Source organism: Pecten maximus, chromosome 7, assembly GCF_902652985.1.
Source record: "Pecten maximus chromosome 7, xPecMax1.1, whole genome shotgun sequence".
NCBI lineage: Eukaryota > Metazoa > Mollusca > Bivalvia > Pectinida > Pectinidae > Pecten > Pecten maximus.
Window position 1 is genome coordinate 6,381,722 of NC_047021.1, and position 27,430 is coordinate 6,409,151.

General features: G+C 39.6%; 2 protein-coding genes and 1 long non-coding RNA gene across 6 annotated transcripts in view; 2 read left to right on the forward strand and 1 right to left on the reverse strand.

The window, feature by feature from the left end:
- Positions 1-4,904: 4,904 nt before the first annotated feature.
- Positions 4,905-8,049, reverse strand: LOC117331452. Its single transcript, XR_004533554.1, has 3 exons — positions 7,944-8,049; positions 5,849-5,945; positions 4,905-5,463 (listed from the first exon to the last, which is right to left on the reverse strand). It is a non-coding gene; the product is annotated as an uncharacterized LOC117331452 (long non-coding RNA).
- LOC117331450 (gelsolin-like protein 2) overlaps positions 7,986-27,430 on the forward strand; it is a 30,212-nt gene continuing 10,767 nt past the window's right edge. Inside the window, exons 1-7 of one of the 4 annotated variants that reach the window (XM_033890170.1) lie at positions 7,986-8,062; positions 13,572-13,616; positions 15,124-15,204; positions 21,047-21,120; positions 21,622-21,696; positions 22,579-22,650; positions 26,921-27,048. In XM_033890170.1, coding sequence (XP_033746061.1) covers positions 13,610-13,616; positions 15,124-15,204; positions 21,047-21,120; positions 21,622-21,696; positions 22,579-22,650; positions 26,921-27,048 — 437 coding nt within the window. In that variant the 5' untranslated portion in view covers positions 7,986-8,062; positions 13,572-13,609. Of the gene's footprint in view, positions 8,068-13,497; positions 13,617-15,107; positions 15,205-21,046; positions 21,121-21,621; positions 21,697-22,578; positions 22,651-26,920; positions 27,049-27,430 lie in introns of those variants that run through there. The other 3 variants (XM_033890172.1, XM_033890171.1, XM_033890169.1) reach the window with 3 other exon arrangements.
- LOC117331019 (BUD13 homolog) lies at positions 9,636-11,754 on the forward strand. Its single transcript, XM_033889612.1, has 2 exons — positions 9,636-9,727; positions 10,101-11,754. The coding sequence occupies exons 1-2, from the start codon at positions 9,636-9,638 to the stop codon at positions 11,752-11,754; spliced, it is 1,746 nt and encodes a 581-aa protein (XP_033745503.1).

Here is a 27,430-nt window from a genome sequence, read left to right on the forward strand (position 1 = left end):
GAAGACCTTCTGTCATACTGCGGAGATAAATATATCTAGTTATTGCATTTGCCAGTGAAATATGTAGAGGATATTGAATGGTTTCCAGTTTAATATTACATATATTTCACGAGTGTGACAGAATATCGATATTTTCACGAGTGCCAAGCACGATTGAAAAATATCGATATGTTATGTCATACGAGTGAAATATATCTTATACATGTACATGTACTTAACGGCAAACCGTTCAATTTTCTTTTCATTGCATTTCATATAATCATCACTCGTATAACAGAATATTTCGATATTTTTCACTCGAGCTTCGCACTCGTGAAAATATCGATATTCTGTCATACTCTTGAAATGTATGTTATATTTAACGGTAAACCATTCAAGATCCTCTATTTATCAGTTTATAATGCTATGGTAGCGAATAAAACGAAGGGAGTTAACTCCGACAGATCAAAATGACAACGTGTTATTGTCAATACCTCAATACTGGATTTGTGTCACATGATGTACATCTTGAGCATCCGCTCCCCAGAACGTTTTTTCCCACATTTCACGCTACCATTTCCTGTTTCAAGCTTATGCCACATCTTCCTTTTCTCGTCATTAAAGCTTTCTTTTCCACGAAAGGCAAGCGATTTGTAAGCGTACGACTGGGCCCATAAAATGATTGACCTTCTGAGTGATCATATCTTTGTTGAGTTTGTTGATCTTCCAACGGACCGTTGGCGTACACATGAGGAAAACAACCGTCCCTCTGTTGGAGGGTTTATCATTATTGAAGATCTAATGGGAACAAGTAGGTAGCAAAAGACCTACGAAGTCCTTTAATTTCACCTGTATGTAAACCCCCAAAGCGATATTGTCCGTCTGTAGTGTCCTCAATTCCAATACATGGGGTAGGGGGAGATACTGTAGTGACCTCAATTCCAATACAGGGGTTAGGGGGAGATATATTGTAGAGTCTGTAGTGTCCTCAATTCTAATACAGGGGGTAGGGGGAGATATATGTAGTCTGTAGTGTCCTCAATTCTAATACAGGGGGTAGGGGGATATATTGTAGAGTCTGTAGTGTCCTCAATTCTAATACAGGGGGTAGGGGGAGATATATTGTAGAGACTGTAGTGTCCTCAATTCTAATACAGGGGGGGGGGGGGGGGGGGGGGGGAGAGATCATTAATAGAGACTGTAGTGTCCTCAATTCCAATACAGGGGGTAGGGGGATATATTGTAGAGTCTGTAGTGTCCTCAATTCTAATACAGGGGGCAGGGGGAGATATATTGTAGAGACTATAGTGTCCTCAATTCTAATACAGTGGGTAGGGGGAGATATATGTAGTCTGTAGTGTCCTCAATTCTAATACAGGGGGTAGGGGGAGATATATTGTAGAGTCTGTAGTGTCCTCAATTCTAATACAGGGGGTAGGGGGAGATATATGTAGTCTGTAGTGTCCTCAATTCTAATACAGTGGGTAGGGGGAGATATATTGTAGAGTCTGTAGTGTCCTCAATTCTAATACAGGGGGTAGGGGGAGATATATGTAGTCTGTAGTGTCCTCAATTCTAATACAGGGGGTAGGGGGAGATATATTGTAGAGTCTGTAGTGTCCTCAATTCTAATACAGGGGGTAGGGGGAGATATATGTAGTCTGTAGTGTCTTCAATTCTAATACAGGGGGTAGGGGGAGATATATTGTAGAGTCTGTAGTGTCCTCAATTCTTATACAGGGGGTAGGGGGAGATATATTGTAGAGACTGTAGTGTCCTCAATTCTAATACAGGGGGTAGGGGGAGATATATGTAGTCTGTAGTGTCCTCAATTCTAATACAGGGGGTAGGGGGAGATATATTGTAGAGTCTGTAGTGTCCTCAATTCTAATACAGGGGGTAGGGGGAGATATATTGTAAAGACTGTAGTGTCCTCAATTCTAATACAGGGGGTAGGGGGAGATATATGTAGTCTGTGGTGTCCTCAATTCTAATACAGTGGGTAGGTGGAGATATATTGTAGTCTGTAGTGTCCTCAATTCTAATACGGGGGGGGTCATTAATAGAGACTGTAGTGTCCTCAATTCCAATACAGGGGGTAGGGGGGGATATATTGTAGAGTCTGTAGTGTCCTCAATTCTAATACAGGGGGTAGGGGGATATATTGTAGAGTCTGTAGTGTCCTAAATTCTAATACAGGGGGTAGGGGGAGATATATTGTAGAGTCTGTAGTGTCCTCAATTCTAATACAGGGGGTAGGGGGATATATTGTAGAGTCTGTAGTGTCCTCAATTCTAATACAGGGGGTAGGGGGGGGGATATATTGTAGAGTCTGTAGTGTCCTCAATTCTAATGCAGGGGGTAGGGGGATATATTGTAGAGTCTGTAGTGTCCTCAATTCTAATACAGGGGGTAGGGGCAGGGGCGTAGCTAGAGGTTCAGACATGTGCAAGCCCCGGCGAGGGGTCTGGGGGGGGGGGGGGGTTCAGGGGAACATGGTTTTAAGGAATTGATCAGCCCCTGGAAATGATTTTCGGTAATGCTTGATAGTACTAAACTTGTGTTATTAAAATCAAAATAATAGGTCCGTTTTCTACCTGTATGAAAACTTAATAATGATATTTATTCCCTATTTTTACATAGATCTATGCATAATTTATTTAGAGATATCCAAAGGTCGAATTTAAGTAAAATTATTTCAACATATGATATCCAAAAATATTTATTTTTGCATATAAAAAAATCGTTCTGTGTGTATGCGAAATTCGAATTATGCATATGTAAAAATCGAATTTTTGAATACATACAGCAAAAATAGGGTTTCACATTTTTCACACATGTAAAATTCGAATCATGCATAGCATAGCCTATGTGAAAATAATGAATGAATATAAAAACGGCGCCTCATATAATTGGGCATAAAAAGATAGAAAAATACAGTGTACGAATCGTTGTCTTCATGAAGCCTACCTTGATGGGAATCCATATTTCTCTATATCGTAGATTGTACATTTCCTCTGGGTTGGAATTTTGGGACCATACTTCTAAATAAGGTGTGAGTGTCATTATAATTTGAGAGGTGTCACTTTTAGATGTTGATTTAACATTTTCGACAATTTCTTCTGTCGGGCTTTGACTTTGCGTGTCTTTCTGTTTAGGTTTGAAGAAGCTATCTAGATATAGGCCTATATCGTTGATTGTGCTTTCTTCATATTTACGCACCAAACAACTAAACACCGGAAACCCCTAGATTTATAATAATAAACGGATACGACTTCAGGTTTCCATTTCCGGACTTCCAAAAACAGCATGGCTATCTGCGTATTTCATTACCTATCATTAATTTTAATTAATCTACGATTAGATTTTTTTGTGATTCTACATTCAAGACCTTGACGGGTCGACAATACATATTAGATATATTAACTTTACAAGACCATGGCTTATTAATAACTCATACTAGGAATTTTTATGTGCAAGCCCGGGCTTTTTTTTATATAGCAAGCTACGCCCCTGAGGGGGATATATTGTAGAGTCTGTGGTGTCCTCAATTCTAATACAGGGGGTAGGGGGATATATTGTAGAGTCTGTAGTGTCCTCAATTCTAATACAGGGGGTAGGGGGAGATAATTAATAGAGACTGTAGTGTCCTCAATTCCAATACAGGGGGTAGGGGGGATATATTGTAGAGTCTGTAGTGTCCTAAATTCTAATACAGGGGGGGGGGGAGAGAGATATTATAGAGACTGTAGTGTCCTCAATTCCAATACCGGGGGTAGGGGGAGGGTAGATATATTGTAGTCTGTAGTGTCCTTAATCCAAAAACAGTTATCCGATCGATATAGTCCTTTGTTAAGATGTTTTTGACCAGAAATTCAATCATTCTCAAGATTCTATACTCGGTACATTTTTCATCAGATGTAATATGTAATTTATTGGCACATGGAACCTTTCAGATTCGCGACTTTAAAAATGGATTGTCTTATAGGTTCCGTTTGTCGGGAACAGCGAGACACGAAATATTCCTGTATCACTTTTGTGTTGTACGTCCCAACTGCCCCGACATCTACAAGGGAAACCATCAATAGTAATATTGAACTGATCAAATGGTGTCAGATATAATCTATCTAACAGTAGGCTATCAACTGTCTCTTCGGTAATATCGCCACAACCGTAAGTAAATCGAAACCGGAAGTCAATCACAATTGTAAATAAATCAAAACCGGAAATAAATCACAAACTAACGTAAATTCCAACCATGTGATAGTGTCAATCCTATGTACTAGACCTATCGTTAATATTAATGATCCCCGTTCCATCTCGAGCCATGATCGTACAAAATATCATACATTTCACTACCACCATTTGATCACGTGGCCAATATTACAGCGTCACCCATCTCATTATGACAGAGAATACATTGACAATCAAGAACTTGAGAAGAAGTAGAGCTAAAAGAGTGAAAAAGACATACATTCTCTTCTGATCCAAACCTAAAACATTTATGGCGAGTTTTGATTCGTCGTGTCGACGAAAAGACTAAAAGGTTTATGGGAACCAGGCAAACATTCCAAGATCTGTTGGGACCACTTCTCGGACTCTGACTACGTCGAACAGTTTTTACTTGGTAAGGAAATATCGAAAGTGTCACTGTCTACGGCTTTCTTCAAGGGAAAGACGAACTTTTATAAAGGAACACAAGGAAGATAAGATTGACTTGTTATGATGATGCCATCTTCGCTAGCCAAGGCTTCTGATACGTTACACTCCACGAACCCTTGGCAAATATAGACGTCAGTTCTGGCCCTCTAGCGGTGATTCGAAATTACCACCCTTTACACATGAAATTTTCGACCAATCAAAACAACCGTTACCGATTTACTTCATTAAAAAAGAATTATCAACATAAATTTCCTCTACAAAAATATCTTTAAAAATATAGACTACAAAAAAGCACCTCTGTTTCTTACAAATGTTCAGTTGTCCTTGAATTTGATAAAAATAATTGTAATTTTGCTTTAGATGCATGTCTCCATTTTCATCTTTTCTTAAAAAAGGAAAGTTGTTATTTAGAGAAATTGCATTATTTCTACCTTTATAATTGACATTTGACCTCTACAATGTCACCCTGGCTTGTTACGCCATCTGGTGAGGCAGCAAGCAAGTTGTTATTAATGCCAACCCTCAAACCACACGAGTTGACTGTTATACCATTAACTTCTTCAATTTTTTTAATAGCAGCCCTCTCAAAAGTTTGTCCATGGATGATGGCCGGTGAAGTGAGTCTGGCAGGCCTGAAGTGAGTCTGGCAGGCCTGAAGAGAGACTGGAACAGCTGTTCCTTATTTCTACGGTCTGTTGCCTTACAAATCTCACCAAATCTGGAGGATGTCAAACGCCATCTTCTCTCCTAGTGCCATTTCTTGCACACACTTTGCTTCTTTGTAGTTTCTTCAATCTCCAGGACCTCTTCCATAGATGACACCTATAGAAAACAGAAACATATTTCCATTGTTAGGATTTAATTAATGTAGCAAACATTGGCTATCTGAGTTACTTGTAGATAATGTACAAACCTCATACTGAACCCAATTTCTTTTCTTTTGAATAATTTGACAAAGTTCACTAATAAGAAACTTTGTAAATAACCCATTGGTATAATCATTCTATCTGTATTATTTGTATGATCCCATTCGCTGCAATTACTTTCTTTACAGTTTATGCAATATCCTTCATCAAGTATCAGTGTTTATATTTTGGATGGGGGAGTGGCAGAAAATGGTGTTAAGCAAAATTCTTTGACAATCATGTATGCCTCATAAGGAAATAAAGCATTATATAACATATTTCTTTGATTTTGATAGCCATACCTTAATTCCGGTATCAACCCAATGTTCTGTCATTGGTAGTGTAGTGTAGTCATGGTCTCTTGCTGCCACTTGTATATTTGCCTTCAGCGTAAGATATCTGTTTCAAAATTACTGAATGTTATGTGTGCAATTCCCTTTATATACTATTTAGTAATATCATAATACAAAGTGTTGCATTGTCTATAATCAGCAAGACATTAATAGTAGACAATGCAATGTAGTTTGAAATTTGACTGTTTTTTGAGAGGTTAAATATCCCTAAATTGAGGTTGTATATTCTTTATAGCCATCATATTGGAATGAATATACTAAACTAAAGTAAAACAGTTATCAATAGTAGCAGTTCTGGTTTACTGGTAAATGCTTATTATATGCACGCTTTATAATATCTTGTAAATCATAAATTTATCACTATATATCATTTCTTATGACAATATGTCTTGGACCCATAAAAAAACAGCACATAATTATATATATAATAATGAAAACAGAAACAATTGTACAACAACAGCAAAAATAAAGAAAGCCTTGTGGGTATGTTCATTGACTTCCGTAACATGTTACCACCATAATTCAACGTTCTGAAAAGGAACTGAAATTTTCAATTAACCAAAGTCGAATTTATAAAACAATGAGTTTCTTTGAAAACTTCAACTTTGTAAAATTGCATTCAGCAATATAAAATGGAGCCATTTTCAGAAATGACTATCTGCCACTGGTTTATTGATTTAGGTTTTGATAATTCTTCTTCGGTTTGTGAAAGTTTGTAGATGACCTATGCAACATCCCCGAATAGCAAGCCTACCAGTTTCAACTGTATAAGCACATGGAGAATAGCTGGGACATGCTTGCAAATCCCACATGGACCTTTGCCAGCTGGACATTCACAATCGGTATTTATTATTTCACCATTTGCTCCAAGTATAACCTTGTAGTTGTAAGAAATCTGTAAAAACCATACCCCATTGGACTAAATTACAGTGTTGCAAATCTTAAGCCTTGAAACATGGTTTTAAGAGCTAAAATCATGTGACTTAACGGGGTCATTTTGACTAATCAGCGTAATTAAAGCGTTTTCTGCTGTTATCGGATAACCTGTACATGGATAGCTAACTTCAAGTGAGTATTTTGTCAAAAACTAATCAGAATATTTCAGAAAAACAATAAAATAACCAATTTATCTATATCCGCTTCGAGTGGAAAAGTTTCAACGAGGTGAAAACAAAGGTAAGCTCCGATTTGTCAAAAACGGAAAACTTTTACTTTCATTGCTCATAGCTGCAGTAAAAATATAAGTTTTATTAGATTGAAAAAAAAATATTTCACTGGCAAAAATGCAATAAAACGGTTTACTTGTTAGATGAAGCAGAAGCCGTTTACTCTCCCGAAACACCTGGGTTTTTCCCTGTAATTTACAGGGATCTGTATGTAAATGTATGGTTGTATCATACTTTAACATTCCTTTCTTCTTTTAAATTGAAATTACGATTTATTTTGTGTATTGTTCTATTGACATTTATTGTTGCTTGGGATTTGGATACTGAAGTACATGGTCGGGCTATCAAAAGTCTCCACCGTCCATCGCCCTGACTGGGAAATATTTCCATGTGTGATATAGTTAGATGTGTCCTGTCCTTGTTGATAGACCTAGATTCACATGTCGTCGTAGGGAACGGTGACCGTATCATGTAATGTAGGAAAACTTAAAACTTGATAGTGAACGTGAACTTGTAGCCATGTGTAAAATGTCAGTTTAGTTTGTGTAAAATGTCAATTTAGTTTGTACATACATGTATAGTGTTAGATGCGGTCTCTTGTCACTCAGATGACGGAGCATAAATCTGCCCGGAATAATTGGTTCATACGACTAACCTGTAAATAGCATGTGTACAATGTAGCAAGTTTATCTATAGAAGTAGTCCTCCGAGTCCTTGTTTACCGATCATCGGTGTTTTATTTATTCAAATTACATGTACACATGCATACCAACATGTTAATTATAAAACACATACATGATAAATGTCGTTCCTGCTACACAGCCTCTATCGATTGCGTGTACCATGTGACGACATAGCGTGTCGTGTGTGATACATACCCGGCTGACGACGGTGTATTTAGAAATATCACCGACCTGTGACCTCATTTCCTTTAAACATTTAAACCTCAGCACACACAGCTCGTGTTTATTGTGGAGAAGTACAATCCGCGGACAAGGTAAGGTGAGCGAGAGGTTTGTTTACTTCCCGGTGTGTTGTGTTGGTACGATTATTATTTCTATTTTGATCACTTAATGTAGATTTATATAATTAATATACCTAACTATATATATGTGTGTGTGTGTGTGTGTGTGTGTGTACTTTATAAATCTATCAATGCTACCATCGAGAGAGTATGTTTTGGTGTGGACATGCTTTGTACGTTCACACCTTTCTCGAACTTTCGTATGCACTAAGAAAACTTACATTCATCATGCTTCTAAATCCTGGGTTTCTCTGTCAAACAAATCCTTTTCCAGTAAACCCACCACCCCATTCCCTCTATCTGGCGAACTCGGTATCAAACAACGGTAGTGGAGAAATACATCCTTATAATAGTTACACTTGTGGGCAACAATAATAATAATAAAAAAAACCCAGCACGCGTGCACCCCAGCCCCTAATTCGCCGGTCGCGTGCACCCCAGCCCCTAATTCGCCGGTCCGCATGATTACTTTACTAATTTTTATCAAAATAACAAGAATCAATATGTTCGTTAATAAATAGCCTGTTACTAAATGAAACAAACTCCGAAGGAGGTAAACAGCCAACAATTTAGAAATAACCTTAGCCCTGAAGAAAATGATTAGCTATTTCGTAATACAGTTGTAGTATTTAGGGTGACTGTTGAATATTTCATATTTCGTAATATCTCCAATTGCTGTTTTCCGAGAAATACGAAGTAGATTGTGATCTAATTTCCCAACAACTCATTGTTATTCATGAAATCTCCCATTACACGTGTGTTACACAATATGCCGTCGGACTGTGACAGCACGTCAATAATGGCCTGTTCCGGTACAGGTAAACCAATATTACAGGTAAACCAATATTACAGGTAAACCAATATTACTGGTAAACCAATACTGCTGGTAAACCAATACTACTGGTAAACCAATACTGCTGGTAAACAAATACTACTGGTAAACCAATATTACAGGTAAACCAATATTACAGGTAAACCAATATTACAGGTAAACCAATATTACAGGTAAACCAATATTACAGGTAAACCAATACTGCTGGTAAACAAATACTACTGGTAAACCAATACTACTGGTAAACAAATACTACTGGTAAACAAATACTGCTGGTAGTTTATGTCAGCCTCGTGGTCAACACAACGAGCCAAGTACACATATATTTAGAATACTTAACACACGACAACAAGTTTGTTTCCTCTGGCATGAACGCCACTCAATTAAGTATTTGAATATGAACATAATACACATACATGTATTATATGCCAACCTCAACAGTGGCTCTGATAGATAGCCCGGCCTCTGAAGAAGATAAAAGGTCCTATCAACCTATCGGCCCATATCCCTGCCAGGTTCATATTAATTCAAAATCAACTCCCCATCAAGAAAACATAAACACCTTTTATGTAAAATAAGAGTAGACCCATAGTATAACGAGCTGCCTACCAAACAATCGATACCCGTAATATGGTGTTTAGGGTAACCATGACTACGGAGAGAAGTCTCTATAGCCAAAACAAACTACCGATGAACGCTATGGAGTATATCGAGATGGTTCTAGGAACCCGACTTTCTGTAGAGGTGCCACAGTGTGATTCAGTAGCTATCACGGACCAGAAAAGCTTTATTAGCAGGGTAAAAAAGTAACGATTTATTTCGTCGTTGGGTGGCAGGTGATTCAGTAGCTACCACGGACCAGAAAAGCTTTATTACCAGGGTAAAAAAGTAACGATTTATTTCGTCGTTGGGTGGCAGGTGATTCAGTAGCTACCACGGACCAGAAAAGCTTTATTACCAGGGTAAAAAAGTAACGATTTATTTCGTCGTTGGGTGGCAGGTGATTCAGTAGCTACCACGGACCAGAAAAGCTTTATTACCAGGGTAAAAAAGTAACGATTTATTTCGTCGTTGGGTAGCAGACGCTCCTCGGAGTAAGTCAATTGTTGGCTGGTCTTATCACGGACTTAGTTATATAGAGGAACCTCTTCAGTAGGAGTAATACAACGACACACACAGGCAAGAGAACATCAACTACCGGACAAAGACATCAACTACCGGACAAAGACATCAACTACCGGACAACAACATCAACTACCGGACAGAGACATCAACTACCGGACAAAGACATCAACTACCGGACAAAGACATCAACCACCGGACAAAGACATCAACCACCGGACAAAGACATCAATCACCGGACAAAGACATCAACTACCGGACAAAGACATCAACTACCGGACAAAGACATCAACCACCGGACAAAGACATCAACCACCGGACAAAGACATCAATCACCGGACAAAGACATCAACTACCGGACAAAGACATCAACCACCGGACAAAGACATCAACTACCGGACAAAGACATCAACTACCGGACAAAGACATCAACTACCGGACAACGACATCACCCACCGGACAAAGACATCAACTACCGGACAAAGACAAACCACCGGACAAAGACATCAACCACCGGACAAAGACATCAACCACCGGACAACGACATCAACCACCGGACAACGACATCAACCACCGGACAACGACATCAACCACCGGACAGAGACATCAACCACCGGACAGAGACATCAACCACCGGACAAAGACATCAACCACCGGACAAAGAAATCAACTACCGGACAAAGACATCAACTACCGGACAAAGACATCAACTACCGGACAAAGACATCAACCACCGGACAAAGACATCAACCACTGGACAAAGACATCAACTACCGGACAAAGACATCAACCACCGGACAAAGACATCAACCACCGGACAAAGACATCAACCACCGGACAAAGACATCAACTACCGGACAAAGAAATCAACTACCGGACAAAGACATCAACTACCGGACAAAGACATCAACCACCGGACAAAGACATCAATCACCGGACAAAGACATCAACCACCGGACAAAGACATCAACTACCGGACAAAGACATCAACTACCGGACAAAGACATCAACCACCGGACAAAGACATAAACCACTGGACAAAGAAATCAACTACCGGACAAAGACATCAACCACCGGACAAAGAAATCAACCACCGGACAAAGACATCAACCACCGGACAAAGAAATCAACTACCGGACAAAGACATCAACTACCGGACAAAGACATCAACTACCGGACAAAGAAATCAACTACCGGACAGAGACATCAACCACCGGACAAAGACATCAACCACCGGACAAAGACATCAACCACCGGACAAAGAAATCAACCACCGGACAAAGACATCAACCACCGGACAAAGAAATCAACCACCGGACAAAGACATCAACCACCGGACAAAGACATCAACCACCGGACAAAGAAATCAACCACCGGACAAAGACATCAACCACCGGACAAAGAAATCAACCACCGGACAAAGACCTCAACCACCGGACAAAGACATCAACTACCGGACAAAGACATCAACCACCGGACAAAGACATCAACCACCGGACATAGACATCAACTACCGGACAAAGAAATCAACTACCGGACAAAGACATCAACCACCGGACAAAGACATCAACCACCGGACAAAGACATCAACCACCGGACAAAGACATCAATCACCGGACAGAGACATCAACCACAGGACAAAGAAATCAACTACCGGACAAAGACATCAACTACCGGACAAAGACATCAACCACGTGTAGTTGATGAATGATAAATAGTGGTAAAGTCATTGCTTTTTAACGTGGCAGTCAATATGTATTTATTTACATGTTTTACAAAAGTTCGAGATCCTATGCTACACTGTACCGTTAGTACAAGCCTGTATAAGGAAAGGTCAAGAGTACTTCTTAGTTATACGTAGACGAACGTGGATTTCAAGGTATGTCTAGTCATCTATACTGGCTATACAGATAACATGTTTCCTTGATCACATGCTCTACCGACTGACAGCGGTACAACACAGACACATGGGGTGTCTTTTGGCGATAGGCGTATATCAATTCAGACCAGATTTATATGAGGGGGCAATAGGTCTAGCTCAATTCATGTAGTATGGTCTGCCTGCTGTTGTTGCAAAGGTGATGTGAGAATCCTGTTTTTGCAATGGAGGCAGTGTGGTTCTCTTGTTCTTGTGCTTGCTATGGAGGTGGAGGTTCTTGCTCCTAGGACATGCTTTCTACTTTGTTCTCGATGTTCGGGCGTTAAAACCATTGCTTCCGTGTACAGGAAACCAAAAACAATGTTCTTGTTGACATCTAAAGCCACCCGTGGTGTTACCCGGACATACGATGGTCGATATTAACAGAAGGAGTAAGGGTTTAGTGCTTCCTCCAGGAAAACACATTGATCACACGTAACGTTTCCTCACACGTTGTTCCCTGTTTGTTAGATAATAAGGTAGAATTGACAGAGTCGACCGTCATGGCTATTCCTCTTTTAATACGTTCCTATGAAACGTTTTTATTTCAAACATTATTAAATCGAATGTTTCTAACTAACCCGGGACGAAGGTCGTGTTCTATGAAGGCCACGGGATGCTGTGGACATAAGCAACTGCCTTTGTTTAACAAAAAGACACGAGCTTCATGGTCACAACCATGAAAATGAATGTGCTGGAATATTAATGTAATTCGTCTGATATAATGTAAGACAGGGGCATATTATCATATTTGACACCTTGCATGAGTATGGTTGACAGTCGCTTAAATCCAGATGATTTCACTTACACACCTTTGAAAGTTCCTATCTGTCAAAACATTTTGAATCGCTTCTGAAATACAAAGAGATCTATTAAACAATGCTAGGACGAAGAGATAAATATTTGTTGAAATGTAGAGTTGTCCAATGGCAGTGCCTGAAAGGTCAAATATTAAAAGCATTATTTCTTTATTTCTGAACTTACTTGATTGACCTTTAGCGTAGTATTGTATGAACGAATGATTCACGCAAAGAAAGTCTGTACTTGAATATGTTCAAATGAAGATGTATTATGTGTAGTAACGGTATTTAACTGGTTTAGATATAAAACTTACACACTTCATCCTTCAGTCTGATGTGTAACTTTAAAAAGCGGTGCAGGCCCATGGAGCCTTTTGCTTATAGGATATAAATAGTAACAACATGTGGTTTCCTCGATAACCGAGTGGTTTTTAATACACATGCACTATTTTACAGTGTACGTTTTTCACATTCAATTTATTGAATTTTTACTTTTTGATCTCATCGTATGTGACTGTCAAGGCCATGAGCGCCAGATAATTTCGTGCTGTGCTGTCCTCGGTTGTAATTACTGCCATTTTACACCTGAATATCGTCTTGGTGTTTGTTATAATATTTCCTTCATTTCTAATTCGAGATTTAAATGAGGTAACCCCTAGATCAGAGAAAACACACAAATGAATAAATAACACATACTTTACCCACGTTACCAGACGGAAGCTTTAAGTGTAGCCCAGGACACAGCCAGCATTAATCACAGGCTAGTCTGTGCAATCCCATTTGAGTAATTCTTACTTTCTCATTTTTCAGAGTTTTTTTTCTGAAGACCAAGAAGAATAATAACCATAATGGCAGGTAAGGCGAATTTCAATTCATATTTGTTTAATTAGTTGATGACAACTCACGTTCAATGAACAACTGGTAAATGTCCACAAGGCATACACAACATATACTATCGGTTGACATCCGGCCTGTTGGAATTGAAGACGATCAAGACTTCATGTACTTTTAATTCTCCTAATGAAATCTCGAGAAATATTTGATACTTTGGTACATGCTGATGCTATTTATCAGTTATTGTAACATACCTTGTCCTGCGTTGTGTTAACATTATACCATGTAACACTTTGATTACCAATGAATTCTTATCTTTACCGACCCTTGAACGCAAATGACCTGCATAAAGACCCTTTTGGCCTTTTGCAACTTTCCTATGTTTAGATCATATGATAAAAATCGTTTTGATTTAGGAAATGTGATGTTAGTACATGAAGCAAGGCGTCATCAGTATGACTCAAACCTCCCAATAAATTAACACCGTGCACTTTAGATCTACCTACATACAGTTACTTAGTAAATCCCATGTGTAACATACCAATCATTGTTAACAATGTTAGGAATGTCTCTCCCGTCAATTACAACAGACAGTCGGTTATATGATGTATCATCTATTGGCTGGCGCTATTTATAAATGACACATTTTCCTGAATCTTTCTTTCTAAACATAACAGGTACATAACACGCATCAGTATAACAGTGGTGATCATTAAAATATGATAACGAGGCTAAATCTTCAAAATTCAAAACAACAGAAGACTGTGTTATTTACATAAAAGCAGCAATATTTTGTGGATTAATTATAACAGCAGTAAAAAAAGTGATGTGTATAACCGATTTCAAATTATTATTAATGGTTAAAGTGCTGATAATGTTCAACAAGAAATACACTACATTAAAAAACAAAAACAAAAAAACAGTAAATGAAAGGTCAGTTCTAAATAATATTGTTTAGATCATTTAAAGCAGCGTTATAGCTGCCTGATTGGTATAATACATACCACACCTGTAAAGTCAATGTCACTGACAGGTATAATACATACCACACCTGTAAAGGCAGTCAATGTCACTGACAGGTATAATACATACCACACCTGTAAAGGCAGTCAATGTCACTGACAGGTATAATACATACCACACCTGTAATGTCAGTGTACAGTATATCACTGACAGGTACAATAACACATACCACACCTGTAAAGGCAGTCAATGTCACTGACAGGTATAATACATACCACACCTGTAAAGGCAGTCAATGTTAATGACAGGTATAATACATACCACACCTGTAAAGCCAGTCTATATCACTGACAGGTATAATACATACCACACCTGTAAAGCCAGTCAATGTCACTGGTAGTTATATACTACATGTTCCATTTAACCCACCCTATGTATACCAAACCTGTAAAGCCAGTCTATATCACTGGTAGTTATATACTACATGTTCCATTTAACCCACCCTATGTATACCAAACCTGTAAAGTCAGTCAATGTCACATTTAAGGCATGTTTATCATTCCAGGGTTGATTAAACAGAAACAGTACGATTGGAAGGACACGAACCTCGCCCTGTTTGGCTCAGATACCGAGAGACAGGTGAAAAGTAAGTAAATATATGTGACACATTAATTCTGTCGAAACCTTCTAATCAGCTAAGCTGTCACAATTAGGTCGATGGTCTTGGGTCTGCGAGCAAAAGTCTCAATTTTGATTCGGTGCACACCATGGGTTATACACAGTAGTCTTATAATGCTTCGGTTATGTATTACCAGTTACAATTACCTGTATTTGTTAAAATGGCTTTTATTCAGAACTGACGACAGAGTTGACGGTTATATAAAACAGACATTGTAGTGTCTTCTTAATAGAGGTTACAATAGATCGGCTCCCCTTTATGTAATAAAAGTTTGTCGAAAATAACATAATGATATACCCTCATTATAAAGCTAAATTATCATACTAAATCCTAGGTGAATCATAAGCACTCCGTCTATGTGATATTGGCAGGAAAGTCCCACTAAAACAAGGAAGCATGATGGTTGTTCCTTGTCATGATTAATTTGTTGGTTTAATTCATATGATCATTTACCTAAGGCGGGTAATGTATAGGACACATAGCGTGTTTGTTGTTCTGACAGGAACTCGTCTGTTCTCGTATGATAATCAGTTATAGATCAGGAAGAACCTCCCTCAAACTCTTCATTCTATTCCGGAAATATCTGACACATTCTAGTTCACGTACAATGTGACACACACAAATATAGGCTATATATCGTCACTCATAGTCTTTTTATTCTCACATACTTAACAGGGTCATCCCGCGGTTGCTAGGGAAAAGATTAATCGATCTCACAAAAAAAGGGGGTTGGGGGTTGGGTGGGTAAAACTGTCTACAATTCTCATGCTATCTGGCAAACAGGGATTTATATATCCCTGTCCACGGAACAGACCCATGGTAGATTCTAGTATGCTCACATATTTCACGGGGTTATCCGACGGTTGCTAAAGAAAAGATAAATCGATCTCACACAGGTCGGTAAAACAGCACGCGCTATATAACGCTGCTCACAATAACGCAACGTCTTCATATTACGTTGAAGTAAAAAAAGTATGACGTCATCATTTGCGACTTGGTTACTCAACGTAAAAAATGATGGCGTTATTGTGAGCATTAACAGCGTCATATAGCGTGTGTCGGCTGTCTATACACCCCACCCCCCTTGTTGAGACAAGCTACCACATGTGCATTTCGTCACGTCAACAATACTATAACGTCACGGCGACAATACAATCACGTGAGGTCAAAATTTCCTTGCATTGTTGTAACGTCCATATTAGATACATAAGAGGGTTAGCATGAAAAGAGAAAAATAATCATTCGCACTCATGAAAATATCGATATTCTGTCATACTCGTGAAATATATGTTATATTAAACGGGAAACTATTCAATATCCTCTATATCTTGTATTTTGCCAGTGAAATATAGATATTTATCAAACTAATAAAACCTATATTGCAGCGATGAGCAGTGAAAATATAAGATTTTGCAGTGAAAATATAAGTTTTGCAGTGAAAATATAAGTTTTTCGTTTTTGACCAATCAGAGCGGACCTTTAATGTATTCACCTCCATGAAACTTACCGCTTTTTCCAGCCGAAGTGCAGATAGATAAATTGGTGATTTTTCTGTATTTCTGAAATGTTCAGACTAGTTTTTGACAAAATACTCACTACACGTTAGCTATTCATGTACATATTCTCCTATAACAGCATAAAACGCTTATATATTGCTGATCAGTCCTTTCAAAATGGCGCTGTCGACGTGGAGTAACGTCACAAAAGAGATGATGTCATTACTGATTCCCACACTTTTTGACGCTATTAATGTTTCTATGTTTCTAATTTTGTTTTTAAGTTGATGAAATGCAATAAAAATAAAATTGAATGGTTTCTCATGAAATACCTGTATAACATATATTTCACTCGTATGGCAAAATATTTCGATACTTTTTTCCCTCGTGCTTCGCACTCGTGAAAATATCGATATTCTGTCATACTCGTGAAATATATGTTCTATTTAATTAAACGGGAAACCTCCAATATCCTCTATATCTCACCCTAGGTTGCGACAAGCTACTACGTGTTCTTTCCACTTTCTCAACAATTGCATTTCGTCACGTCAACAATACCATAACGTCATGGTGGCAATGCAATGACGTCAGGTCAACATTTCCCTGCATTGATATATCGTCCATATTAGATACAGAAGAGGATAAACAAGTTAAGAGAAAAATGATCATTCACTCCCATGAAAGTGAGACAGGGGAATCTCAACCCTCGGGGAAAGATACTTTAGCTTCCAAACATTTGGCAAGCCTCGTGCTTGGCAACTTAAGAATCTCCCCCTCGGGTTGAGATTCCCTTGTCTCAACCCCAAGACGTGAGCAATTCCTCTATTCTCACCCCTCCGTCAGTGGGTAACAAAGTGATATCAAGCTTTTTGTCAAGGTAAACTATGGTCCAACTCGGACTAGATATGTTTAAATGATGTTACAGACTCCATACACCTGATCCACAACAGCTGGAGCAGGGTCTTGTTCGGTCGACCATGACGTATCACTTCCTCGCCATGGTATCATGTTATTATAGATACTAAATTGATTATTTTGCGGGATTTATCGTGTGTGAACACCACATATCATTAGTGGTGTAAACAGAGAAACCGCATTTACAACTGAATAACTCATAACCATGATTTATATTCATCATACCTGTTAAAGTACGAGATAATTTAAGCTACCATGAAAGCAACATATCAATACATTTTTGATTTTGCCATTAAGGCTAACAATTACACTGAAATCAAAGTTGTCGGATTCCACATGCATTGGGCGGACGGATACTCAAACTGCAGTAACATTGAAATATTGCTACCGTCAATTAAGACTTGGTTGCTTTCATATTATCCTTCGCTAATCTCTGCTAAATTCCAAATATAAACATCATTTGTTCCGAAAATTATGGCATCATCAACATATAGGTTAAACAGTCCACCAGAGAAAGCCTGCACAGCATTATACCGCACGACCAAAACAGTCCATCAGAGAAAGCCTGCACAACATTATACCACACGACTAAAACAGTCCATTAGAGAAAGCCTGCACAACATTATACCACACATCTAAAACAGTCCATCAGAGAAAGCCTGCACAACATTATACCACACGACTAAAACAGTCCATCAGAGAAAGCCTGCACAACATTATACCGCACGACCTAAAACAGTCCATCAGAGAAAGCCTGCACAACATTATACCGCACGACTAAAACAGTCCATCAGAGAAAGCCTGCACAACATTATACCGCACGACTAAAACAGTCCATCAGAGAAAGCCTGCACAACATTATACCGCACGACTAAAACAGTCCATCAGAGAAAGCCTGCACAACATTATACCACACGACTAAAACAGTCCATTAGAGAAAGCCTGCACAACATTATACCACACGACTAAAACAGTCCATTAGAGAAAGCCTGCACAACATTATACCACACGACTAAAACAGTCCACCAGAGAAAGCCTGCACATTATACCGCACGACTAAAACAGTCCATCAGAGAAAGCCTGCACAACATTATACCGCACGACTAAAACAGTCCATCAGAGAAAGCCTGCACAACAATATACCGCACGACTAAAACAGTCCATTAGAGAAAGCCTGCACAGCATTATACCGCACGACTAAAACAGTCCATTAGAGAAAGCCTGCACAGCATTATAACACACGACTAAAACAGTCCATCAGAGAAAGCCTGCACAACATTATAACACACGACTAAAACAGTCCATCAGAGAAAGCCTGCACAACATTATACCGCACGACTAAAACAGTCCATCAGAGAAAGCCTGCACAACATTATACCGCATGACCAAAACAGTCCATCAGAGAAAGCCTGCACAGCATTATACTGCACGACTAAAACAGTCCATCAGAGAAAGCCTGCACAACATTATACCACACGACCAAAACAGTCCATCAGAGAAAGCCTGAACAGCATTATACCACACGACTAAAACAGTCCATCAGAGAAAGCCTGCACAACATTATACCACACGACTAAAACAGTCCATCAGAGAAAGCCTGCACAACATTATACCACACGACTAAAACAGTCCATCAGAGAAAGCCTGCACAACATTATACCACACGACTAAAACAGTCCATCAGAGAAAGCCTGCACAACATTATACCACACGACTAAAACAGTCCATCAGAGAAAGCCTGCACAACATTATACCACACGACTAAAACAGTCCATCAGAGAAAGCCTGCACAAGCATTATACCACACGACTAAAACAGTCCATCAGAGAAAGCCTGCACAACATTATACCACACGACTAAAACAGTCCATCAGAGAAAGCCTGCACAACATTATACCACACGACTAAAACAGTCCATCAGAGAAAGCCTGCAAAGCATTATACCGCACGACCAAAACAGTCCATCAGAGAAAGCCTGCACAACATTATACCACACGACTAAAACAGTCCATTAGAGAAAGCCTGCACAACATTATACCACACGACTAAAACAGTCCATAAGAGAAAGCCTGCACAACATTATACCACACGACTAAAACAGTCCATTAGAGAAAGCCTGCACAACATTATACCACACGACTAAAACAGTCCATCAGAGAAAGCCTGCACAACATTATACCGCACGACCAAAACAGTCCATCAGAGAAAGCCTGCACAACATTATACCGCACGACCAAAACAGTCCATCAGAGAAAGCCTGCACAACATTATACCGCACGACTAAAACAGTCCATCAGAGAAAGCCTGCACAACATTATACCGCACGACCTAAAACAGTCCATCAGAGAAAGCCTGCACAACATTATACCACACGACTAAAACAGTCCATCAGAGAAAGCCTGCACAACATTATACCACACGACTAAAACAGTCCATCAGAGAAAGCCTGCACAACATTATACCACACGACTAAAACAGTCCATCAGAGAAAGCCTGCACAACATTATACTGCAAGACCAAAATACCGTATAACACCAAATCAAATAAAGAATATATACTTACAGTTCGGTACATGTCATAATCTAGCGCTATTCTAGTCAGACCTCAATGGAACGTCCTGTAATGGTTGCGGGACAAGTTTGGATTCCGACGAAAATGTTCCCCCTCCATATTTGTTTTTATTTATCAAAATTTCGTATAATTTTTCTGATAGAGCACATCATATCTGCTGAACGTTTTGGACAATCGCTCCGAAAAGTCATTGAGGTGGTCCCTCTCTTGACATTGCCTGTCTATCATACGATTGCATCAGGCTCCCTCATCTCCTCATCTTCATTGTCAGACATATAACGAGACTTCAATGGGACAAACACCTTGACATACCGTCATATGAGATAGTTTGGTGATTTTTCGTCAAAACATGGAGGAGCTCGGGGTTAGTGTGCCCAAATTTGACGTTTCGATCAGCCCATTGTCAAATATTGTCATTGTCGTCATCCATACCAGTGACTCAAAAGCGAGTTCAACCAATTTTATTCGTCCCGTGTCTTCGGTCTGAAGAGTGGATAGGGAGTTATGCGGACAAGTTGTTTACGTTGATCGTACCTTCGATCAGGGGTGAGGGATTTGGAGGGATGGGGTAGGGTTGGGGGTTTATAACTGCAAACAGTTAATGGTTTCTATTGCCTATCCCCTGTTACATCACAATGATAGCTTACAGGTGTCAGCACAAACTTACGTGCGCTAGACACTAATGAGGATAGTTCTCTTTGAGTCACAGAAGACAATTGATTAATATATGTTTGTGGTCTGAACATTGTACCTATCGTTATTACCACCACTTGTCATTGATGATGTAGTTCGTATTTCATTTTAACATCGATGTGTGTTTCCTTACAGAGGAGTCTGCCCAAACCGAGCCCGCGTGGAACAAGGCTGGGGAGAAAGTTGGCGTACAAATCTGGAGGATCGTGGTAGGTGGAGCTCTAGTACACACCAATCAGGTTCTACACGCGTTTGTAGTCAGGATCGTGGTAGGTGGAGCTCTAGTACACACCAATCAGGTTCTGCACGCGTTTGTAGTCAGGATCGTGGTAGGTGGAGCTCTAGTACACACCAATCAGGTTCTACACGCGTTTGTAGTCAGGATCGTGGTAGGTGGAGCTCTAGTACACACCAATCAGGTTCTACACGCGTTTGTAGTCAGGATCATGGTAGGTGGAGCTCTAGTACACACCAATCAGGTTCTGCACGCGTTTGTAGTCAGGATCGTGGTAGGTGGAGCTCTAGTACACACCAATCAGGTTCTACACGCGTTTGTAGTCAGTGCAGAAAATATTGATTTATCTGATATTGTTTTTCCTTTCGATTTTTTTCATAATTTTATTATCATTACTGAACAGTCATAATTTGAAGTAGTGAAAAGGATAGCAAAAAGATTTAGCGCGCTTCAAATTTAGATATTTTGTTTACAGAAATTCAAGGTTACCCACTGGCCAAAAGAGGAATATGGAAAGTTCTACGATGGTGATTCCTATATAATACTCAATGTAAGTACCCTAGAACCAGTCTAAATCAGTATCCATATACTTATTGGTCCGTGAAATCGACACAGTCCAAAGTTGTCAGGAAGAAGGATGACCTTTTCGGATCATTAACGATACCAGATATTCAAGGTCATAGGCAAAGACTAAACATTGAACATTATTAATTATAATATAAATGACTGGGTTTTTCTGAGCGGTCGACTCTGACCTAACTTTAACATTATATCAACCCCAAATTAGTGCTTCAAGTTGGCAGACGACGAAAATCTCAGCAAAAAAGATAGTTCGGTGCTTTCTACCGAAAAAGGAGCCAACTTACTTCATGTCCGCCGCTTAATATATATAGTTTAGAGTATTGTTGTCCAAACTTTACGCCCAAGCTAAGAACGATAGGACTATTTTAAACGTTCGTCATTGTTTCCTTACGATATGAGATATTTTATGACCCATTCTGACATGGATATTATTCACGCCCCAGAATCTAAACATTCATAAACGTTTCTCAAACTACAACAAAGAAACGTAGTGCCTCAGGATATATTACTTTTTTCATGGCGACAAATCATCGTATTAACCTAAAAAGCAGGCGAATGTAGCAAATCCAGAGTTCAACGTCAGGAACGGATAACTTACATTACATTACGATGGGCTTTTTAATACTTTTTTTTATTAATCTATACAATTGGTAAATAAACTAATTATTTTCTATGTTTTAGACATTCAAAAAAAGGCGGAGAAGAATTGCTTTATGATGTTCATTTCTAGCTTTCCTTACGTTGGGTTTTTCGTTTTACTTTGTTTTATTTTCTGTTTGTTTGCTTTTTGTTTCTTTATTTTTGTAATCATTACAATAGATAAATAAACCAAACATTATCTTTGTTTCAGACATTCAAAGAAGACGGCGGAGAAGAATTGCTTTTTGATGTTCATTTCTGGATTGGCAAATACAGTACCGCGGTAAGACACATTGCTATTGACACACACTATATGGGTAGGTACAGAACACAGGTAAAACACGCTGATATTGACACAGTTAATACCTGGTAATGTGGGTAGGTACAGAACACAGGTAAAACACACTGATATTGACACAGTTAATGGCTGGTAATGTAGGTAGGTACAGATATTGACACATTTAGTGACTGGTAATGTAGGTAGGTACAGATATTGACACACAGTTAATGACTGGTAATGTAGGTAGGTACAGAACACAGGTAAAACATGCTGATATTGACACAGTTAATGACTGGTAATGTAGGGTAGGTACAGAACACAGGTAAAACACGCTGATATTGACACAGTTAATGACTGGTAGTGTGGGTAGGTACAGAACACAGGTAAAACATGCTGATATTGACACAGTTAATGACTGGTAATGTGGGTAGGTACAGAACACAGGTAAAGCACACTGATATTGACACAGTTAATACCTGGTAATGTGGGTAGGTACAGAACACAGGTAAAAAACGCTGATATTAACACAGTTAATGACTGGTAATGTGGGTAGGTACAGAACACAGGTAAAACATGCTGATATTGACACAGTTAATACCTGGTAATGTGGGTAGGTACAGAACACAGGTAAAACACACTGATATTGACACGGTTAATACCTGGTAGTGTGGGTAGGTACAGAACACAGGTAAAACACGCTGATATTGACACAGTTAATGACTGGTAGTGTGGGTAGGTACAGAACACAGGTAAAAAACGCTGATATTGACACAGTTAATGACTGGTAATGTGGGTAGGTACAGAACACAGGTAAAACACGCTGATATTGACACGGTTAATACCTGGTAATGTGGGTAGGTACAGAACACAGGTAAAACACACTGATATTGACACAGTTAATACCTGGTAATGTGGGTAGGTACAGAACACAGGTAAAACACACTGATATTGACACAGTTAATGACTGGTAGTGTGGGTAGGTACAGAACACAGGTAAAACACACTGATATTGACACAGTTAATGACTGGTAGTGTGGGTAGGTACAGAACACAGGTAAAACACACTGATATTGACACAGTTAATACCTGGTAGTGTGGGTAGGTACAGAACACAGGTAAAAAACGCTGATATTGACACAGTTAATGACTGGTAGTGTGGGTAGGTACAGAACACAGGTAAAACACACTGATATTGACACGGTTAATACCTGGTAATGTGGGTAGGTACAGAACACAGGTAAAACACACTGATATTGACACAGTTAATACCTGGTAGTGTGGGTAGGTACAGAACACAGGTAAAACATGCTGATATTGACACAGTTAATGACTGGTAATGTGGGTAGGTACAGAACACAGGTAAAACACGCTGATATTGACACAGTTAATGACTGGTAATGTGGGTAGGTACAGGACACAGGTAAAACATGCTGATATTGACACAGTTAATGACTGGTAATGTGGGTAGGTACAGAACACAGGTAAAACATGCTGATATTGACACAGTTAATGACTGGTAGTGTGGGTATAGGTACAGAACACAGGTAAAACACACTGATATTGACACAGTTAATGACTGGTAATGTGGGTAGGTACAGAACACAGGTAAAACATGCTGATATTGACACAGTTAATGACTGGTAGTGTGGGTAGGTACAGAACACAGGTAAAACACGCTGATATTGACACAGTTAATGACTGGTAATGTGGGTAGGTACAGAACACAGGTAAAACATGCTGATATTGACACAGTTAATACCTGGTAATGTGGGTAGGTACAGAACACAGGTAAAACACACTGATATTGACACGGTTAATATACCTGGTAGTGTGGGTAGGTACAGAACACAGGTAAAACACGCTGATATTGACACAGTTAATGACTGGTAGTGTGGGTAGGTACAGAACACAGGTAAAACATGCTGATATTGACACAGTTAATACCTGGTAATGTGGGTAGGTACAGAACACAGGTAAAACATGCTGATATTGACACGGTTAATACCTGGTAGTGTGGGTAGGTACAGAACACAGGTAAAACACGCTGATATTGACACAGTTAATGACTGGTAATGTGGGTAGGTACAGAACACAGGTAAAACACGCTGATATTGACACAGTTAATGACTGGTAGTTTGGGTAGGTACAGAACACAGGTAAAACACGCTGATATTGACACAGTTAATACCTGGTAATGTGGGTAGGTACAGAACACAGGTAAAAAACGCTGATATTGACACAGTTAATGACTGGTAGTGTGGGTAGGTACAGAACACAGGTAAAACACGCTGATATTGACACAGTTAATACCTGGTAATGTGGGTAGGTACAGAACACAGGTAAAACATGCTGATATTGACACAGTTAATGACTGGTAGTGTGGGTAGGTACAGAACACAGGTAAAACACGCTGATATATACATATATACGTAATAAGCGGCGGCAGTGAACGTAGGTACAGAATACAGGTAAGTTATTGCAGAACATATAACCGGGTACAGTTTAAGAGAAGTATTCCTCTACCAGACATACAATGTACATCGACAACATCCGCCGTGCAAATTAGGGTAAATCACATTGTCAAATTGAGAGCTATAATTTTCGTATTTTTGATAATTTCTCTTTGTTTTGGTATATATTTGCTGATAATTTTATGTATTTATTGCAAGTGTGTGAGAAATATTTCTATTATTTAATCTGCAAAGCCATCTTCTCTTCAAAAGTTTAAAGTTGAGTACTAACTTTATGAACTTTATAGTTGAGCATAAACCCATGGATTATTCTCAATAATTTATCTTTAAGTTCGTATGCTAAGTTAAATTTAAGCCTTGGGTGACAGGCCATCACGCCACAGTGACGTGGTACTGCCTTGGGTGACATGCCAACACGTCACAGTGACGTGGTACTGCCTTGGGTGACAGGCCATCACGTCACAGTGACGTGGAACTGCCTTGTGTGACAGTCCATCTCGTCAGAGTGAAGTGGTACTGCCATGTATGACAGGCCATCTCATCAGAGTGAAGTGGTACTGCCATGTATGACAGGCCATCTCGTCAGAGTGAAGTGGTACTGCCTTGTGTGACAGGCCATCTCGTCAGAGTGAAGTGGTACTGCCTTGTGTGACAGGCCATCTTGTTAGAGTGAAGTGGCACTGTCCTGTGTGACAGGCCATCTCGTCAGAGTGTAGTGGCACTGCCATGTATGACAGGCCATCTCGTCAGAGTGAAGTGGTACTGCCTTGTATGACAGGCCATATCGTCAGAGTGAAGTGGCACTGCCTTGTATGACAGGCCATATCGTCAGAGTGAAGTGGTACTGCCTTGTGTGACAGGCCATCTCGTCACAGTGAAGTGGTACTGCCTTGTGTGACAGGCCATCTCGTCAGAGTGAAGTGGCACTGCCTTGTATGACAGGCCATATCGTCAGAGTGTAGTGGCACTGCCATGTATGACAGGCCATCTCGTCAGAGTGAAGTGGTACTGCCTTGTGTGACAGGCCATCTCGTCAGAGTGAAGTGGCACTGCCTTCTATGACAGGCCATCTCGTCACAGTGAAGTGGCACTGCCTTGTGTGACAGGCCATCTCGTCACAGTGAAGTGGTACTGCCTTGTGTGACAGGCCATCTTGTCAGAGTGAAGTGGTACTGCCTTGTGTGGCAGGCCATCTCGTCAGAGTGAAGTGGTACTGCCATGTATGACAGGCCATCTCGTCAGAGTGAAGTGGTACTGCCTTGTGTGACAGGCCATCTCGTCAGAGTGAAGTGGTACTGCCATGTATGACAGGCCATCTCGTCAGAGTGAAGTGGTACTGCCTTGTGTGACAGGCCATCTCGTCAGAGTGTAGTGGCACTGCCATGTATGACAGGCCATCTCGTCAGAGTGAAGTGGTACTGCCATGTATGACAGGCCATCTCGTCAGAGTGAAGTGGCACTGCCTTGTGTGACAGGCCATCTCGTCAGAGTGAAGTGGCACTGCCTTGTATGACAGGCCATCTCGTCAGAGTGAAGTGGTACTGCCTTGTATGACAGGCCATCTCGTCAGAGTGACATTGAACTGCCTTGTGTGACAGGCCATCTCGTCAGAGTGAAGAAATGTTATCTTGTGCAATAGGTTGTACATTCTGTTGTTTTAACACCACTAAAGGCTGTATTTATTATTTGGTTTTGAAAATATAAAAAGATAGAATGAGCATGTACTAGACAAACGACAAATAAAGTATTTTTTAGGAAAAACAGTTTGTATGCTCCATTTATTTAACCTTGGACACTAACAGGACGAGTATGGGACGGCAGCGTACAAGACTGTGGAGTTAGACACACTGCTGGACGATAAACCAATCCAACACCGAGAAGTTCAAGGACACGAGTCGGACTTGTTCAAATCGTATTTCAACAGTATCACGTGAGTATATGTATTTAACAAGTTGGAAAAATTAGGAGACAAATGTCGCGTATGTGGAATGTTAAAACCGGACACTAATGTAAAGGTAATACAGGTTAAAGGTCACGTATCTATATAATGTATAGGCTGTGAACGCTTCTGTATAATAGAGGTCAAAGGTCATGTATCTACATGTGTATATAAATAATAGAGGTTAAAGGTCACGTATCTACATGTGTATATAATGTAAAGGCTGTGAACGCTTACTGTATAATAGAGGTTAAAGGTCACATATCTATATAATGTAAAGGCTGTGAACGCTTACTGTATAATAGAGGTTAAAGGTCACGTATCTACATGTGTATATAATGTAAAGGCTGTGAACGCTTACTGTATAATAGAG

Coding starts and splice junctions, on each gene's coding strand:
- LOC117331019 (XM_033889612.1), top strand. CDS start 9,636: ATGGTTCTAGGAACCCGACTTTCTGTAGAGGTGCCACAGTGTGATTCA. Junction 9,728..10,100: donor TTTATTAGCAGGGTAAAAAA/GTAACGATTTAT, acceptor CGACACACACAG/GCAAGAGAACATCAACTACC.